A 20,883-nucleotide genomic window follows, 5' to 3' on the forward strand; every position below is an offset into this window, starting at 1 on the left:
TTATCCAGCGAAGGACTGTCAATTGATTTCATTCTATTTCTGTTTTGCTATGACTTAAGCTTGATGTTGGTTATTAAAGCGAACATCTCCTGCCTATTTAGTTGTAATGCGTGTATTGTTTTATTCTACATTTTTATTATCATTTTTATCATCAATACTATTGATAACAATATATGCAAATCATTGCATGAATACCTACTAGACTAAATCTTATACTTTGTAATTTTACACATGTCGCCTATTCAATTTATGCTAAAATTACATTTTATTTCACTTGTGTTGTATTAAATATAGATTTAGCAACTAATACACTTTGTACACGATATATAAAAAAAAATCATCACGTCACTCAAGTAATCAGCAAATTGTATTAATTTGCACATTTCACAATCATCATCTTCGTTGCTCCCGGCAGTAGCGGCACAACCCTCAACCTCATTTTCATTATCACTTCTATTATCATAATCATCATTATCATCTGAAGTATATCTTCAAATCGTCCCTCAAACATTCACTTATTTCAGCAGTAGTAATTAGTTTAATTGGATGAGCCTGTGCCTACAGTGGCGTATAGCGGGGGGGGGGGGGCAAGGGGGACGCCACTTTCAGGGGGCGCAAATAAAGAAAATGAAAACAAAAATGAAGATAAAAGGCAAAGGTGCAGAAAAGGAATACCACTGAAGGTGATTAACCCTATCTAGGCCGGGGTAAATTTGGGAGTTCATATGGCCGGGGGGCTCCCAGGCCCCCCCCCCCCTTGAGATCTCAGCCGGTGACCGCGCCGAAAATCTGCACGCAGGTTGTCTAGGACATAATCTACAAAATTGTATAGTAATTTATTTAATTGCTATTAAGTGATTATGCTAATTAATGCATAATTAGTATGCAAAATCATACTTTTCCCTCTATCTCCCTAAATAAAGCCCCAAATGTTCTAATTTTTGGTATGAAATTTCTTTGTGGTGTTCTTAGCAAGTGAACGTGAAAAAATTGCGATAACAGATCGATTTCTTATGTATTATATTGTTTTTTATGATTTCTTATGTGTTTCTTTGCTATTTTGACCTTTTGTGTTTCATTTTTTGAATGAAATTTGTTTGAGACTCTTCTGAGATCATAAACAGTATAAAATAAATTCATTTAGACCAGAAATACTAAAAATTACATATATGATATTTGGTTGAAAACACAATTTGCATTGACTTTGTACACGAAATCACGTTTTTGAGCAAGTTTTGGTCTGACATGCACTTACATGATGTTGCGTAATTTCGGAACCGCGTACCTGGATGACGTAAAAATGGTCTCAAAAGTTGCACAAGACTTGAAAGTAAAAAGTCAGCGAGCGACGCAGTCAAAAAAATTTGCGGCGAAAATATTGCACGAATCGTTGAGGAGCGGGCGCCGTTTGTTCTAGATACGCCACTGTGCACCTATGAATGTTTTTAACATAAATATGGCGCAATATAAATGATGTGGATCAGCATCATCATGATATATAAATACTAAGCACTAACATCAATATTGTAGTTTAATCTTCTTTAAATTTATCATCATCAAAATCCTCATCATTACCATCATTATCATCACCATCGTATTTACCTCATTCATAATATCATCACCACCATCATTACCATCATCATCATTGTAATTATCATCATCATCATTAGCATCGTCATCATCAGCTGCCACCGTGCAGATGCTACATGAATGGATGGGTAGATCTAGGATTTATTAAAAGAGCGGACACAGAAAATTGAATCATTTTGTTTGGGTAACAGGGGTTGAAATAGAAAAAAAAAAATAATTCTTTTCCAAATAATTTGACAAGCAACAAAACACATTTTATTTTTTATTAGAAAGTGCCCCCAATCTGCCAATTGATGGATAAATTGTTGACTGCAAGCCTACATAAAAATGAAAGAGTACATTTTGGAAATGGGTAGAGTTGTGAATTTAGAATTGCAGTTGACTGATTTGTTGAACATATGAATGTCTGGGTGAATGGCAGTTTAGTGTAAATCCATGTAAATGAATAAAGGAATGAATTATTTGATGAGTAAATGAGTAAATTTATATATAAAATTAATGGATGGATACATAATTGGATAAATAAACAGCTGAAACAATGAAAATGTATATCACAAAGGGATACAATTTATAATGAATGTGACTAACTTAATAATTGGTCAATGAGATTTTAAAGAAACCTTAAGTGTGCAAAAACCAATCATCCAACCGTCTACAGAATAATATTCTTTCATCCAGTTCTTATTAACAGAATGAATACATGACAGGCCAATTCATACAAATTGTACACCAGCCAGAAATTACAAAAAAAATTATGACATTTATTTACATTTGCTACTTTATTACAATTATCTCAAAATGTTCAGTTTGAATAAAACAAATGTAATCTGCTTTAAACTGTCATAAAAAATGTTATGTTGGAAATAATTACAATGTTTTATCGGGATTTGCCTTGCACTGATATACTTGGAGTATTTTTTTTTCTTATTCAGAGTTAATGGGTTTTTTCTGTTATTTTGAGATATGCTATAGAAAATGACCATAACTAATCTTTATTCCAAAGCTTGCTGTTTTTTTTTCTTCATAAACCTAGCCATTATTGAGCTAAAAGAAAGAAGTTGCAGCAAACAATGATTCAATGAGAAAGTCTTTAAATCAAGGTTAATTTTCAGCATGAAAACTATTATTATTATCATTGCTTGAAAAAGAGAACCGATATCTGTCTGGAATGACATGCTTGTTTTGTTAATTCGTCACCGATTACACATTTTACAGTACATGTATACCACAATCCTTTTAGCATATATGTTTTAATTATAGGTAACACTTTGTGAGTCATTTCCTTGGTCACATAAACAGCAATTGTCAATTTCTAGGTTTGTATCATAGATCAATATATAATCAACCGGTTATGACCTGCAAAAAACTATATCAGTGCGCAAACAGAGGACCAATGATGAATGCCTTTCAATTCTCTATTCCAAAATCTATATGGGATGCTCAAGATACATACTATACAACCTCAATGAAAAAAAATACTTCTGTGCTCACTATTTTCTCTTAACATTAAGATTCATCACAAGACACTGGGCCTTACTGTTCATTCCACTTTGAACAGAACTTTGCTTAAAATCTGTTAAAATGTCAATAGTGTCAAAAGGAGTATCGTCATAAAAGTCCTCGATGCAAGGATGAATTGTTAATCCATGTGTTTCATCATAACACATGCATCAACAACGTTCATTATCATGACAGGCTTACTTTTCCTTGCAGGTTGACAGCTCTTTCCTGCATAACACATTCTTTGAGTGAAAAAAGACAATTTAAAGGAAAAAAATGATGGCTCCCAAGAATGAAGACCAGTCAGCAGAATTGATAGTAGTGTCATTTCCTTAGAAAGAGAAACATGTTTATTAATGCTTGATGTTCAATACACTGTTGTCAACGTCAGGATTAATGCAAAGGAGTGACATCACAATTAGGGTGCGACTTGTGGGCAAGATTTGTGAAATGCACTAATTGATCTTCCACAAAACTGTGAAATGTCACTAACATCACCATCAGTATTGTCCTCCTCCTACATACTTCTTTCATCATCATCATCACACAGTCTTTATTGTCATCTTGTTTCCTCATTGTCGGAGTGGTCATCCGCTTCTGAGGGTTCACTGTCGCTACCTCGTCCGTTTCCATGGTATTTTTCTAGTTTGGCTATCAGCTCTGCAGAGAGTGGAAAACGAATGCATACAAAATATTAGATAAGGTACATGCATGATAGTGGTAGGCAAATAAAGATAAATTCTTCAGAAAGAGAGTGTGGCAATATACAGAGCTACAAATAAAAGCTGACTAGATTAATGGGAAAAAAAAGATAAGAGGGAAAAGAGAGGGGAAAAGAGAAAGTGAGACAATCAAGGACACAGAAAAAGAAAAACTGGAAGAAATATCAAGAGAAAATGAGGAAGAACAAAGATATGAAATATGAATGACTTATCAAATTATTACCACTGCATCTTCAATTAGATTTTACAGTAACTTGTCATCAATGTGCAATATGAGACAACAGATGGCAGCATTTCATTGTATGGTTGATGCTTCATAGAGGAACATCTTTCACTTCTCTTATATCTTCATGAACATGTACTGGAGAGCAATAGTAAACTGATCTGAATATCAATCAATACTTCTATGTAGGGAAATACGTCCATGCTTTCCAATACCCATCAAGGTTAATATGGGTAGGTAATCTATAAAAATAGCTAAAAGGCTCCATACTTGGCCAGTATGCTTACTACTATAAGTGCAATAACAGTGTTTAAAGCTAAATGACAGTTGTTGCAATAAAATACTGATTTCGTGAGAAAGTCTGTAAAACCAAGGTTAAGTATTACTATATCATCGTGGATCTAGATCTGGTCCAGTTACATAAACTGAACTTTGTGAAATCATAATATCTAAGCTAAAAAACGATCACACTGAAGATCGCCAACACAGATAGGCACACGTGGGACAGTGTATTATTATTGCTGGAATAAAGACCAGACGGAAGTGACAGAATCCGCGCTTATTTTGCTTATTTCTCAGCAATTACACAATTTCTTCCAGAATCCTTTGGCACATAATCTTTATTCATACAAACAGACACTTTGGTGATCATTAAATTAAATTCTGTAAAAAGTCATTTTGAGATCGTACCCACAACTGGAATTTATCTTTAAATAACAATGAAACTGTAACCATGTGTGATGCAATATCACTTGTGCTCAGTATACAACAATCCAAGATGACCCATGATGACTGTCATTGGTAAATGTGATTTCTAGCCTGATATAAGTTGGTTTTATAGAAGCATGTCAGAAATCGTCATTTTCCTTGCAAAAAAAATTTAGGAGCCGGCAACCTCACATAATTACTGAAGCATGTAATACTCATTGAGTAGGAAAAGTGAGACGACTTTTCTCACCATATCTGAACAAGACTTAACCCTAATGAGAATGGGGGGAATAATTCAGCCCCCCATGACATTTTTCGCAATAAATCCGCCACGCAATTTTTTTTTGTCTGCGTAGCTTGCTGACTGTTTACTTTCAAGACTTGCGCAATTTTGAGACCAAAATTGCGACCCCCGGGTATGCGGTTCCGAAATTATGCAACATTTTGTAAGTGCATGCAGACCCAAAATTGCTCAAAAACTTGAATTTGTGTACAAATCCAATGCAAATGGTGTTTTTAGCCAAAATTCATAAATGTATCATAATTTTTCCTTTTACTAAAAATAAAATCAATTAATCTCATCTTGTTTATGGTCAAAATAAAATCCCCAACAATTTTCATTAGGGGCATTATTAACTTAATTAGAGTAAACTTTTGATTTTATGAATAAATAAGCATAATTAATTAGCAATAAGATTTTTCGCAGATTTTGATCTAATAATTTTGTAGATTATGCTGTGGGTAATGTGCGTTCCAATTTTCGTCAAGAGCCACCTACCCCCCCCCCCCCCCCCCGTCTTCTTAGGCATCGAAACAGCCCAGTATATTTACTGGTCATAAAATAGAACACGATATCTAGATACGATTTTGTGGTGTATCTCTTACCTCTAGCTACATTAAATAAACCATTGGTCTGTGTTCCACACACAAAACATCGTTTGCTCTTCTTGTAGTGCTTTAGAGCACACTTTTCACAAAAGTAATGCTTGCATCTATTGGAGAAAATTGTAGAAAACAAATAGACATTGAAATAGATTGATAGCATACAAAGAAACAAAATGCTACAATGAGTTGAATTCAATGAAAAGTACCAATGTAAATGAAAAATATAATGGCAAGTTTTGTACTTTAATTTGACAAATACATTTGAGTGCAGGTAACTTCCAATACCTTGTACATAGAGGATTTGTGGATAAGTCAGTAACTGTAAACCATGCTTGGTTTGAGACATACTGTGCCACTTAAGAACTTTCACAGGACACTAATCTGCATTTGCTGTATGTTGATGTAACAAGATAATTGGTAGCACAGTCAATGTATTTTAGAGCCCCTGAGAATACTTTCAGCATACTTTGAGACTGAACAAAAATTGTTGGTGGGGTGTTAAAACGTTGTATCCCAAATTTAGAAATGTTAAGGCCAGCTCAGGAAAAGCTGTTTTTAGAATTCTGACAACAGCAGTAACCTCACAATGTCTGAAAATAGCCTCCTGATCCATGTAGAGAACACTTCATTGACAAAAGAATGGTGTCATCTATGTCATAACTCTAAAATAGACTTTTTTTTAAAGATGTCCTCAAAATGCTAACATTGATTTGTATACTAAAATGTTCCTTCTCAAACTTACTTTGTGACAACGGGGCTGGTAAATGATTGTCTACAGATGAAACATTTGAAAGGTAGGCCATCATCCTCGTCACTATCAATCTCATACATACTGGGATCTGTGAGTGAAAAAAAAAGGAAAATAAACATATTAAATTACTCCGGAATTCACATTGAATTCAAAGAAATTTACAAACATTGGTTCTCAATAGAGTTGTAGGCTTATAAAAGCCATATATTTTACTATTGAATTGATTGGTGCTCTTCTCCATGTTGTTGTTTTTTAGGGCTTAGAATGTGTACAATGGTCAACTTTACTGTAAATCAGATTGATGAAAAACATGAAAATAGAAGGAAAAACATTATAATTAATTGAAACAAAAGTTTACAAGTATACATGTAAGTTCTAAATGCCCATACTGATAATGAATAACCCCAGATACTTGCAGTACACTTTTTCTTCAATCAGGCAAACTGTTTACTTATTTAACAAATAGAGGAACTCAGTGCTCTTGGAGTTGTACACCTAGCAGAGGATTTTCATTGTGATCAATACTTCAGGTGAGCATTTCATGAAACAAACAGTCAATGATTTTCACTGAAAAATGTTCTGTGCTTCTGAAATGCTTGCATCTGATAATTGTCAGTGAAAATCACAGACATATAATGTTCTTGAAACACTCCCCTAGCTTTTTTTTTTTAATATTGCCAACCAGGGCTTGTGTAAACCAAAGACTGTGAAGGCTATTGCTTTGGGGATAGCCACCTCACTGCCCTGTTGCCCTTGAAAATACCCAATTACCAAGAGTACTTTGCCTTGCCTTCTTGTGGTCTTATTGTGAGAGCTGTTGCCCATAATCTCACCTTGTTGTTGTTGATATTTTCCATCGTCCCATTCCTTCTCAAGCTGCCATCCAAACTTGTAGTCGGATCTGTCATGCATGAACTTACAGCTATCACCAAACCCACAGAACCCAGTCTCCTTGTAGTCTTTACAGATATCAGGTGCATAATCCCATCGGGTGGTCGAACGAAGGTTGGTTGGCGCCCTCATTGGTCCTTTTCTGAACATGAACAGAAATCATTTGGGAGTTATTCACAACGCTCTAACATTTCTCTGTATTCTTCATGTTTTCTATGTTTTTTAACCTTCGTCGGATCTACATCATGTAACTTTGTATTAAAACTGATCTTGTTGCCACGTATATATTGCATTTTCTTCATTTACAACTATTTTAAATACTAAATATTAGCAAAACCATCTGTACATCACTGAGAATACAGTAGAGTCAAGAGATAGAAAGATAGAACTCCTTGAAAAGAGCTTGACGTCTAAGAATGAGAGGATCAACAATCTCAATGCAGCAATTGATCATTAGGAACAATACTCTAGAAGAAATGGTCTTTGAATATTCGGTGCTGCTACAACCAAATGAAGATACTGATCGAATGGTCTGTGATGTAGCCAGTAAGGTTGGTGTGCATTTGGAGACAGCTGCTTTCGACCACAGTTATAGAATTGGCAAACAACCCATTGGTGGTAACAAGAGCAGACCAATCATCGTAAAATGCAGTACCTATCAAGTTCGTCAAAAACTACTCATGAATCATCGTCGCCTGAAAGGGTCTGGCATCGTTATACAGGAGGACCTCACTGCCAAGAACCTCAACCTACTACATCTTGCTCAATCTCACAAGAAAGTAACTGCGGCTTGGTCAGCTGATGAAAAAGTGATTGTCCTCGTCTCTAACAGCGATGGTCAATCCATAAAGAGAGTTATCAAGGATGCAGACGATCATAAGCGATTACAATCTTGTGCAAATTTAAATCATTCAGCCTACATGTATTTTTTTTTACATTGTATTCTTCGACTATTTGGTGTGCCGCATTGATCAACCAAATGAGGATAGTGATCTACTCGTCTGTGACGTAGCCAGCAAGGTTGGTGAGCATTACAAGACAGCTGATATCGACCAGTCATAGAGTCAATAAACAACACACTGGTGGTAACAAGATAGGATCATCGTAAATGTAATATCTACCGTGTTTGTCCAAACTACTAACAAATCGTCGCCAACAAGGCACCGACATCATTATACAGGAAGACCTCATTTACATTTATCAAGGATGGAGACAATCGCAAGCGATTATAATCTTGTGCAAATTCAAATGATTCAGCCTACATGTAAAATTTTTTCACTGTATTTTTCAAATATTTGATATGTGAGTGTGATTTGTGCAGGTGTTCATAAGGAGATGGACTCTCTTGCCGTGTCGGCGGGGCAGCCAGCTATGTGGTCGGTCACGGCGTCCTTGGTCGCAGCTCCTCGTGTCCGATCGGGAATCCCTGGCCCGCTTCTGTCCCGACCCTCTTCTTATAGTCTAATTAATTTGATACATCATGCTGCGTTAGTAACTAGTATAATGCCATCTACATTGAAGTTCTGATGAAGTTTGCTTCTTCAAATTAAAGCGTACCAAAACAGTTCCACTACATTTGCTATGGCGACATTTGCTCCGCTCTAAATTCCACACATTAATTGAATGACCAACTTCAACCCTTGATTTAACACTACACCCTATCCAAAACCTAACATAAACCCCTATTGAAATCCTAACCCTAACCCTGCATCTTCAACGAAATTAACCCCCAGAGCTAAATGTGAAAGAACATTTCTCATTTCATCATACCAATCAGATGAAACCATTTAGTGAGCAATGCATTTTGAGCTTTTGAGTTCATACATGTAGCTGACTCAACTGTAGCTCAAAATCTTGGGCAAAGGGTGTCTACAAAGATCAAATTTCCAATCGATGCTTTCCTAAACTTACCTTACGTGACCACTGGATGCATTACCCTGTGCTGTGTCTCTCTTCTCAATGTATGTATGATAGTTATTGATTCCTCTGTACTTCTTGTCATCCTCCTCTCCTTTCAACTCCTACATGAGCAGAAAAAAACAGTGAAAATGATAACCATGTCCTGTCTACAAGACATTGACTGTGCTGTAATGAATAAAGAGTGATTAAGCTGCATTTGATTTATGGCGGTTTCATGGTGTAGTGGTTCCTTCTCTTCATCAGAGGGTCAAACCCTATCCCTGATTCTGATTTCCTTTAGGCAGAGAAATTCATCCATATTGGGTTGCACTTAAATAACCTGACTGAGGCAAACCGGGAACTGGCAGGAATTTTTTTCTCGAAAAGCAGACTATAAAATCAGCTCTGCTAAAGACAATATATATGTGCTGAATTGTTGTACAATGATTAGGGAATTTTCTGATGCAGAAAGTATTAATCCCAATATATTAAAGCAAGTATAATCTTCTCTTGCTGATGAATACAAATCTTTTGTTTCATTGCTTGTATGGGAAAGCATTTGAAAGTTAGGGACTGTAGGCTACTCTTGGTATTATTCCCTTACTTTCCTACTGTTTGCCCAGCCAATGGGCGAGCAGGCCAAAACATGGTTGGGGCAATAAATTTTGACATTTTTGTGAGAATGAATCTGCATTCTGGGAATGGAACCAGGTGCTACTTGGCTCAGGCTTAAACTTAATGATATAAAGTACCAACATGGGGCTCTGGCCAAGGAAAAGAAGACGAAGAAGAAAAAAGAAAATGAAAATAAAAAAGGATCAAATATATCATTTTTCATTATTATTGTCAATATCCATCGCAAAATTAGATTTCCAATTTAGTAAGACCAGAATTTTTGTTTGCTCACAACTTTAAAGATATTTTTCAATATATGCCATGTTGTCCTTAAAATTTTCAGCTCATTTTGCCACTGTAGAGTATAATGAAAAAACCTTGACACACCAAATTGACACAAACAGCTTCATGCTGGCCCAAGCTATTGCCAAATGCATACTTAATATGTCCCATTAAAATCAATGTTAATTGGCCGGTTTCATAACTAATTGGAACCAGGCAAATTTTTACACTGATTTCAATGGGCAAAGAAGGCATTTATACAGTCATATCTTGGGCCCCCATGGTCCTCTTTTATCAAATATGGGTTGTGATGTAATCGCTCCTTGTTCTATTCAATGTAGCTGTGGCAGATTGGATTGGAATAGTAATGCATTATTCTTTGCATACCTCATTGATCTTCTTCTGTTTCTCAAACAATGCCTGTGCATCTTCATTGAAATCTGTATCCAGGTTATAGGTTGCTGTAGCACCCCCATCTTCTGGTCCAGTTGGTTTCTGAAAAGTTAAGACCATCAATAACTCAAACTTTAAAGGAATGTAAAATCAACCCTTTATCCTGGGAAAAAATAAAATCAATGCAGGCAAATCTACTGAACTCAAACCTCTTAGCATCACAGAAATCTGCGTGATTTGGGTGCAATTTGGCTTGGAAAATTCATTTACATTGTATATTCTGGTTTGAAAAATGCTTAGACTTGGGCAAGCTTTTATGAAAGGATGACTAGTGAAGACTCTGCTGAATCTGTTCTTCACTCATTTCAAATTGCTAAATCACCTCAAATTGACCAAGTATTTGTTCAGGAGTCAGGATAGTTTCAGAGTAATTGTGAAGTCAGAAGTCAATGATTTAAGATGTGGAGACAGGTATGAACTGTCATAATTAAAAATAATCTCTCTCCTCCTTCGATAAGAAATGTAAACATAAGATGGAGATGCCATTTTGATAAATAGCCAACAAGTCATCAAAGATGAAGCAAGACAAGTTTTATCATTTTATTTTGTAATGTATGAATATTTCGTTAAAATCATTTTAAGAATGATGAAGTATTGAATGACAAATAATTGAATACTCACAGCGGATCTACTGGATTTATAGCTGACCATCGTATCCTTAGATTCATCTTCACTACTGTCACTGTATTTGATATCTTGCTTCTCACTCAGTTTCTTCGTCTAAAATAAAGGAAGATATTCATATTAAAATCTTTATTGCAACTACTCACCCCTCCCCCCTTTAATACCTGCCAAACTGGGGTAATGATAAAGTTTGTCTTGGAATTAAATTTTATATTTCTTGCAATAATCAGTAATAGGTGCGGTTATGCAAATCTTGGGATCAACCTATACTTGTGAATGCATGATTTCAAAATACTTTATCTTACATTAATTACTTTTCATAATCACTTATTTTAAATTTCTTTTCATTTAATTACTATCTATTCCACTTTGCAAAATAATTGGAAGAAAAATGATTAATATGTAAACAAACTGTATATAAAAAATGTTAAAGGAAAAAAAACAGCAAATTACTCGTACAATTGGAAAAGCATACATGTGTACAAACTACAGTCCAATGAATTTTGAATTTCAGATTGCTGTTATATGAGAAGGCTATATCTTTATCATTTCCTTTAAACTGTTTTAATGAATTACATGTTCCTTTATTCATTGGTTGTACAAGTGTTAGTATAAATTAGACCCAAATTTTTACTTCAGTAGTACAATTAGCAATTAATAATTCCTTTAAATTAGCAATTCCTTTTAACTGTTTTAATGAATTACATGTTCCTTTATTCATTGGTTGTACAAGTGTTAGTATAAATTAGACCCAAATTTTTACTTCAGTAGTACAATTAGCAATTAATTAATGAGACTTTCATTCCAGAAGAAATGTTGCCATACAACAAACCTATACCTAGCCATCAAGCGAACACAGTATCAAATTAACATCTCTCCTGAAATGATTCCAGAGTATGATAGACTTTTACACTAATTTTTACAAATCTGATAAACAATGTACAAGGGAAATATAAAAATAGTGAAATAGACAAGTCAATTGTTGGTACAAATGCCGAATTGTATTACCTTTTGTCTCATAGGATTTGGAATGGCTTGTCTCCTTTCTTTCCTTACAACAGCACTCTCATCTTCATTACTTCCTATATAACAAAAGAACATAAAAGGAAAATAAGAAAAGCACTTTAAAATAACTTTTGAACATATAAAGAAATATCAAATCAGGGCTACTGGTGTAAATAATCTACTGGAATGAGTCAGAACCATTCTGAATCCATTATGAGCAAACTTACTTGATATATGATAAGTCACATAGGAATGCATACAGGGTTTATAGGCTAGGTGAATAGTCAAAATGACTATCATGACTCATGAAATGTAGAAATGAGTTAGGCAGACATAACAATTGAAAATGAAGTGCAAGTAAAAACTAATCCAGACTACTTTAAGGGGAAGTCTGCCACAAAAGAAAGTTTATTTCAATAAAATAAAAGAAATCAAACAAGAATCAAAATGGGATGTAAAAATACAATACTATTTCAATATTTTGCTTAATATCACAAGGGCATATCAAAGGGGGTGTGGAGGCAATGGCGGATCCGGGGGATCCGCCATTGCTAAATTACATTAAAGTTCTTGCATAATTTTAGCATTTGAAATTGAAACAAGAGTAAAAAAAAGAGGGACAGTGAGAATTAAACCAAATTTAGAGAAACACCAAGGACAATTGAGCCTGATTGAGTGCAATTTTGATTGGCATGTCATTTTGATCATTCGGCTGATGCCACAACAAGCTTGCAAACGTACCCCTCTCAAATTGCACATGTCGGGTGTTCTTAAACAGCGGCGTGTGGCTATATCGACACCAACGTTATTGGATACAGCCACAAGCGGGTAATTGCATAAAATTATTTTGGATATACTATTAGTGAAGTGGTTTACTACAGGTGGCATGTGCAACTGCACTAGCACCTCTCATGCCCTAGATGTTAAGCACTCATTAGCACCTACCACTTTGAATAAAATGTAATGCTTAAAAAAATGTCTCCTAAATGGAGACTCAAGTATGTTTTTCCTTTTCAATCTGTCACTCTTGACTTTGTCATCGTATATTCAGAGCAAGACGTAAGGACTAAATCTGGGCACAACGCAAGGAAAAATTGGTGAGTTTTAATCCAGTTTTCATATATATATACCTTTTGTATTATATTTGGGTGGCTGTCCCAAAAGGCACTCTTCCTACAGTAACTAAACCTAAAAATTACAAAGGTTCTATGTTAAATATTACGGGAAACAGCTTAACAGGGCATTTTCCCACTCCTACTAACAATGGGGTCAAAGCATAACTATTGACCTCATAGGCGACAATAGCGCAAATAAGGGGTGGTGTATTTGTAGAAAGTCGGCATCCCCGTAGCAACACACAAATGCACACAAAGATGGGGGGGGGGGTGAATTGTCTAGTGATTTTATATTTTTCTTTTAATTACAAACATTTTTAAAGTGAAATTAGTTCTTGTATATTTTTGATTTGATTTGATTTATTTCATTTCCACATTTCAAAACAAAAACAAAGAATATACAAGTATAATATTTTTTTTTCAATATTACATAATAGGCAAATATTTTTTTAAACATAATGAATAATGCACATAAATCATTATAAAATATCAACTGTACTGTGAAAATTATATCTATATATACATTTTCTTTAATTAATGAACATATATATATATAGAAATGTGGGAGACCTCCATCTTAAGCTTGGAGCTTGAAAGTGATGGAGTCCTCGAAAGGAAAGTTAAGATATCACAAATTATATCTAATATGAAAATTTTGATCAAATATCTGTCGATTTCATAGAATGGTGCTTGGAAATCTGACAACTCTTGCAGGTTTCATTGAGGTCCCATTGCCACCTAGTCCATGGGCAATGCAAGTCACTCATCCAATGTAAAATGTATAATGAATAACCTTGTCCTCTGTTACAACTCCCTGTGTGGTAAAATAAGGTTGGCAATGTTTGGCTTATTTTCTCTTGTTCTTGGACTTACACTTTTTACACTGTCAGTTTCTATTACAGCTATTCATCATATAACTTGGCTCTAACTTAGATTTACTTCTTTTTTCAAAATTAAAAAGAGATTGTTTGGTGACAATTCAGACCAAATTTATTTCCCACCAATAGAGGGCCCACACCAAAATATGCTCAAAATAAAGTTTTTGAGTGCTCTGGTAAATTAAAATATTGATCTCCAAGTTAGTAATTAAAAAAAAAAAAATCATAACTGTATAGGACTGTATGAGTATTTTGGGTTCCAAAAGTGATATTTTATAGAATTTTTAAAATGTGTTATATAGTCTATAATATGTACATTCACCACAGGCAGGGTGGTTGCAGTGAACAAGTTAAAGTGATGTAAGTTTTGTTTTTGTCAACATGTACGTTCAACTATAAAGGGGGAGACTAGGTTAAATTATAACCTCGTGTATAGGATGATTGTAGTTAAGTCATTATAAAAGACCTTTTCCAGCAGTCCCATACAGTTATACTTGTTATGATTGTTCGTCGAGTCCAGTTTCAGCTCCGCCTTCGGCCTTAATCGAAGCTCCGACTCCGACTTGCTTATGACCTACATCACTTGTTGACAACAACCACCCTGCCTGTGTGGTATCTATGCAGTAATACAACACACATATTAAAAATTCTAAAAAATGACTTATGTTTACAAAAGATCATGCTCGAAATTTGACGGAATAAAGCCATATTTTGGTATGTATTTCTACTCCCCAATCATATGTTCTATATTAGGGCTAGATATATTATTCTGAACCTTCTCCATGTTTTTATTTTTAATTCTAGTGGGGGTGCATATGGAACTCTTGCTAAAAAACAAGCTCCTGGTAGTAAGTAAATAATTTCCATTTACCATATATATTCAACATTAATTGTACCACAGAAACACACATGACTTTTATTTGATTCAATGATTGCATGTTTGTTTTGGTCCAATTATGCTGAAGACAGAGAAAATAAGCCAAACATTGCCAATACTATTTCACCACACAGGGAGAACAGAGAACAAGTTTTTATTATAGGCTTGTTTATTGAATGAGTGACCTACATCGCTGATTAGATTCTAATACACCCATGGGTTCATTTCATCCCGCGTGCGAAGGAATATCAAATGCACACGACACATGCAAATCTTTCATGGGCTTTTGCCCAAATAAAAGATTATAACACTAAAGCTATAATTTCACATTGTGCTATGACACTTATCGAACAATATGGATCCTTTTTTTTTAATGTATTTTTTCTTTATCTTCACGTAGATGCCCTTTGATCAGCGACAAAATCAAATTTGGCCTAAAGAGGGCGCGCAATTTTATTTATAAGCCGGTTTGTTTACGGTACTGAAGCTTGTACTGCTAGCTGCATTCTAGACGCCCAGCATTATTTTCTTGCTCGTTCAGTCCACTTTCATCATCATCTTGTCAAAAGATGGCGTACTTCACCTATAAGTATATACATGAGATGCACTCACACAACATGTGAGGTTAGTATTACTAACCTCGCACAACGCATGTGATTTCATAGTGCATTTTGACGTTTTCATTCATCACACGAATGTGAGGGACTAAAACACGCCAAACCTTTAAATATTTTTCCACTATGTTAATCTTGATCGTATGATTTAAGTTCATTGTAAAAAGGAATTGGAAATTATTTATAAAAGTGTTTTTATCGCTTACCTCCAAATCTCAACCACGATACTTCGTTCGATCCGTCCTTAGTCTTCTTCTTCTTCTTATGTTGGTTTGAGTGGCGATTAGTCATATTTGACTATTGTCGCCATTGACATTATTAATAAAAAATCTCACTTCTCACATAATAATATTATTACCAATATGATGTATACATATATAAAATATTTTTTTTGTATCCTTCTGATATGAAAGAGGATAATTATGATATGTACAAAAGTTTGCAGTAACTCTTGTCAAAATGGCATATAAACAAAACTTCACCAAAAACAAACCGCTATCTTCAGCTCAGTTCCAACTAGTTGCGCTTGCCCTGCCCTTTCAAAGATGCAATCATACCGGTCAGCACGGTACATTGTGCCGATTTTTCGGACATAAATGCCTAGGTCACCCATGCATAGACGAGGGGGCGCTAGTGTACCTGTGCTTACAGATGGGTTAAACATTAAAATAATTTGTTTCTTTTTTTTAAACAACAACAACAACAAGGCGAAAACACTTGTGGGCTTTGTTAGTTATATGTGCAGAATATATCATATTGTATATATTATATCATACATTATTATGTATATATATATATTTTTTCTTCTTTTCACATTAGACTTGTACAAGCATATCCATTCATATTTCTTATAGACAATACAATATTAAAATAGTACATCACTCCTTACTAAAACGTTTCGTTCTTGAAACGAAACGTAAAAATGCTTTCTGTATCCCTGGGTCATCTTTTTTTAAATACTCCATTATTTGTCCTGGCTGTGATTCATTCAATTCTACAAGGAGCATTGATCTTTCAATTATATATTTTGGACAATGTAAAAGATAATGTCTGACAGTTTCTACCTCAGGACATCTATCACAAAACCCTGTTGGATGGATCCCTAATCTTAGTAGATCTTGGTTAAGACCAGCGACTCCAAAACGGAGACGATGGAGTACAGTTTCCTGTCTTCCTAGATTACATTTATATGTGGATAGCACTGATGGTTGCAATTCTTTCAGTGCTGAGTTAGTTTTATTCCATCTTTCTTGCCAAATTATCTTACAACTTTTTGAAATAAGTTGCATAATTTCTGATAATGTTATTTGATTATGAATTTCTATTTTGTTTGATAAAGCTTTTTTTGCGCAGGAGTCTGCTATTTCATTTCCTTTTATTCCACAGTGACCAGGGATCCACTCCAGGTATACCTCTATACCTTTATATTTGAGTCTTGTACTAATAGTTAGAATTTCTGTAATGATAGGATCGTCTTTCCGATTCTGTAAAGATAAAAGTGCACTTAATGAATCACTGAAAATAACAACACCTGTATATATATCTAAATATTCTATCCATTCCAGTGCGAGAACAATCGCAATTAATTCAGCCCTATAGGAGGACGTGAAATTCGATAGTCTTTTGCCTTGGTAACAGGAAAAATAAGGTACATAAAAAGCAGCTGAGCTAATCCCCTTTTCAGGGGCTTTGGATCCATCAGTGTATATATGGAGTTGGTGTGACCATTTTGTATGTATCAATTCCAAACTCAATTGTTGTAATTGTATTGGATGATCCGATTTCTTGATTTGTGAACTCAATTCAGTAGATACAACTGGTGGACAAAATAACCAAGGTGGAAAGGATGGAGAAATAATATTTTCGATACTAATTTCTTTTCCTATCTTGGATTGGAGCCTGTAACCAAACGGTTTACTAACATTCTTACCTTTAAGATAATCGAACTGCCAGCATGGTTTGATTCGTGTTATTAATGGGTGATTATTATGTCTTTCTATATTTTGTCTATACTTGCTTGATAACATTTGCCTTCTTAAATCTAAAGGGGGTTCTCCCATTTCCACCTGCAGTGAAACTAACGATGTTAATGGCAGCCCACCAGCACATATTCTGAGTGCCTGATATTGCACCGAGTCTAACAATTTTTTTGTAGTTACTGGAGCACTATCATAAGCTTGACAACCATAATCAAAAATTGATCTAATAATTGCCCTGTAAACCATAAGTAAGGACTTAGATGAACTTCCCCATTTAGTTCCTGTTAAACTTCGCAATATATTTAATTTCCTTTTACTTCTTGAAACTACGTTCTCTATATGGGGATGCCAAGACAATTTACTATCAAATATCATTCCAAGGAAACGGTGATTATTTTTATAAGTGAGTATACTCCCTTCAAACTTGATTGTTGGAGGGGTAACGTTTGAAAGCTTAGTAAAAAATACCGGAACAGTCTTCTCAATAGAAAAATTGAAGCCCCAGTCTTTAAACCAGGTACATAATACATCTAGATAAGTTTGTATCCTTAATCTAATATTCTCTACATTCTTTCCAGAAAACCATACTGCACAATCATCAGCATATATGGATAATGTCACTTCAGGATCAATTGGAATATCTCTCATCATGACATTATATAGAAGGGGACTCAGAACACTCCCCTGGGGGAGTCCGTTATGGATTTGAAATGTTCTGGATTCAGTATTTGTAACTCTTACCTGAAAGGTACGTTCTGTTAGATAATTTTCTAAAAAATGTAACATTTTTCCTCCTATACCACATTGAGTGAGTTTGTACAGTAATCCATCAATCCAAAGACTGTCATAAGCCTTTTCGACATCCAAAAATACTGCAAGAGTGTGCTCACTGCAATTGATAGATTTTTGAATGTCATTTTCTAATAAAACAATATTGTCAGTAGTACTACGACCTTTTCTAAAACCACTGATGAAATTAGGCAATAAGTTATTTTTATCCATGTACCATTGCAATCTGTCTTTTATCATACGCTCTATAACTTTGGCAAAACAAGATGTAAGTGATATTGGTCTATAGGAGATAACATTTTTTGAGTCCTTACCAGATTTCAAGATTGGTACTAAAATTGAGTGTTTTAGAGAACTCGGGATATCCCCGGATTCCCATATTCTATTAATAATGGTCAACATAATTTCTTTTGTGCTTTTTGGCATATTTTCGTATACAATGTATGGAATATTATCTTTTCCTGGAGCAGCAAATTTACTAGATATAACTGCTTTCTCAAATTCATTCATCGAGAAAGGTTCATTAATAACATGTTCATTTTGGTAGAAAGAATTTTGTACTTCCTTGGTTAATGTTTTATTGGAATCTTTATTTTTTTGTCCTAAGGATTGGAAATAAGTTCCAAAAATCTCTACTCTCTCTGTTAAGGACGTAATGGCTTTACCTTTCTCAATCAAAATAGGCATATTTTGTGATTTTTTGACAGGTACACCATTTAAACGTTTTATACATGACCATATCTTTGTCTCTGGCATGAATCTGTCTAGTCTTCTGCAAAAAGCTTGCCAATATTCTCTTTCCGCTTTCCGGAGAACTCGTTGGGCTTCTGCCTTCTTTTTTTTGTATTCGTTAATTCTATCAAGTGTGATTTTTCTTGATAGGTGGTTTCTTATTCTATTTCTTTCTTTAATCTTTTCAGTACATTCCTTGTTCCACCATGGGACAGGATTTTTCCCCGTCTTTCTTTTTTTCGGGACTGCTTCATGAATACATTCCTTCAAGCGTTCCATAAATGAATAAAAAATGTTCTTAATACCATCTTCAGATTTAATTATTTCATTTTTTATGATATTTTCACATTTGTATGCAAATATGGGCCAGTTAACATTCTTGAAAGAAATATGTTCATGAGGCATGTTATCTTTGGCCTGATTACTTAGATTTTCATGATTTTTACCTTTCTTTCCAAGTGTTATTTGTATAATAATTGGAAAATGATCGCTCCCAAAGGAATCTTCCATAACCTTCCATATCGCCTTACCGGCCAGTGATGGGGAGGACATACATAGATCTAAGCACGAAAGCTTTCCAGTACAAGGATCAAGTCTAGTTCCTGTTTTATCATTCAATACTATTAAGTTATTCTCATATATAAATTGCTCAATGGCTTGTCCATTTCTGTCGGTTTTGTCACTGCCCCAGAGGGTACTATGAGCGTTGAAATCACCTAAGATTATTAGGTTATCTGTTTCATTAACATTCTTCAACAATGTGTTTAGAATTGATTCGTTTAATTTTTTGCATGGATTATAAAAGTTGATGATAGATATTTTTTTATTGGTGACATATATGTTCACATGTTGTAATTCTAGACTTGAATCATTGATTGGATCTTCGTACTTAATCCTATCATGAATATATATTGCACAACCCCCTCTTCGTTGACCTTCCCTATTTCTTGGGAGGCATGTATAATTTGGAATACAAAGTGAACTATTATCATAAAACCACGTTTCTTGAACACAAATTAAATCATATTCTTTATTTATTTTTAGATGATTAAGTAGCTCTTGTCCGTGCCCTAATAAGCCCTGAGAATTCCATTGAAGAATGGAAAGTAGGGCAAGGAAAGCGTTAGTTCCTGCGTTGTTGAGTTATGATTTCCTTTTTTTTGTTGCCGCAATCTTCTTGCAGCGGTTAAAATTAAAGCATTTATTTCTTCTTCTTCTCTCCCTTCAGTTAATGACATAATCAATTGACATATAAAAACAACAATTTGCTCATCACTAGCTAGACTTATGAAATTAGGTGTGGTGTTCTTTGCCGATGTACCGGCTGACCTGGTAGCCTGGTCTTTAACTGCAGACAGTGGCGTATCCCTTTGTTGGGTGTCGACAGGGAGGTTAGTCTCCATAGGTAGTTCACTTGAAACTGTTTCTACCTGTGTATTTGTAACTTTACTCTGGTCATCTGTTAAGTTGGTTTTTTCTCTTAACTTAGGTACTGATTGGGAACATTCTTTAGCATCTTCAGTGACTGTCTGTGTGACCCTTTTTTCACTTTGTGTTTTCCAGACCTGGGATGCTTCAGCATATGTTAGCTTTCTTATTATCTTTATTTCTTGTACTTCTTTTGCTTTTTTTGCCTGCTGGCATCCTTTAAATGCAGCGGAGTGTTCACCTCCACAATTGGCACATATTGGTGTCAATTTCTTTGGGCATTGATCAAAATTATGGTGATCTCCACATCTAACACATCTAAT

At 34.8% G+C, this 20,883-nt stretch overlaps 1 protein-coding gene and 1 long non-coding RNA gene across 2 annotated transcripts; one reads left to right on the plus strand and one right to left on the minus strand.

Annotated features, from left to right (window-relative positions):
- Positions 1-1,822: 1,822 nt before the first annotated feature.
- Positions 1,823-12,259, minus strand: LOC129257616 (E3 ubiquitin-protein ligase RNF113A-like). Its single transcript, XM_064096636.1, has 8 exons — positions 12,152-12,259; positions 11,141-11,239; positions 10,454-10,561; positions 9,182-9,291; positions 7,213-7,412; positions 6,371-6,467; positions 5,629-5,735; positions 1,823-3,750 (listed from the first exon to the last, which is right to left on the minus strand). Exons 1-8 carry the CDS (start codon positions 12,242-12,244, stop codon positions 3,650-3,652), a joined length of 915 nt encoding a protein of 304 aa, XP_063952706.1. The 5' UTR covers positions 12,245-12,259; the 3' UTR covers positions 1,823-3,649.
- Positions 12,260-16,929: 4,670 nt separating this feature from the next.
- Positions 16,930-18,359, plus strand: LOC135153553 (uncharacterized). Its single transcript, XR_010292984.1, has 2 exons — positions 16,930-17,280; positions 18,190-18,359. It is a non-coding gene; the product is annotated as an uncharacterized LOC135153553 (long non-coding RNA).
- Positions 18,360-20,883: the final 2,524 nt, after the last annotated feature.

Source organism: Lytechinus pictus, chromosome 3 (genome assembly GCF_037042905.1).
Source record: "Lytechinus pictus isolate F3 Inbred chromosome 3, Lp3.0, whole genome shotgun sequence".
NCBI classification, from domain to species: Eukaryota; Metazoa; Echinodermata; class Echinoidea; order Temnopleuroida; family Toxopneustidae; genus Lytechinus; species Lytechinus pictus.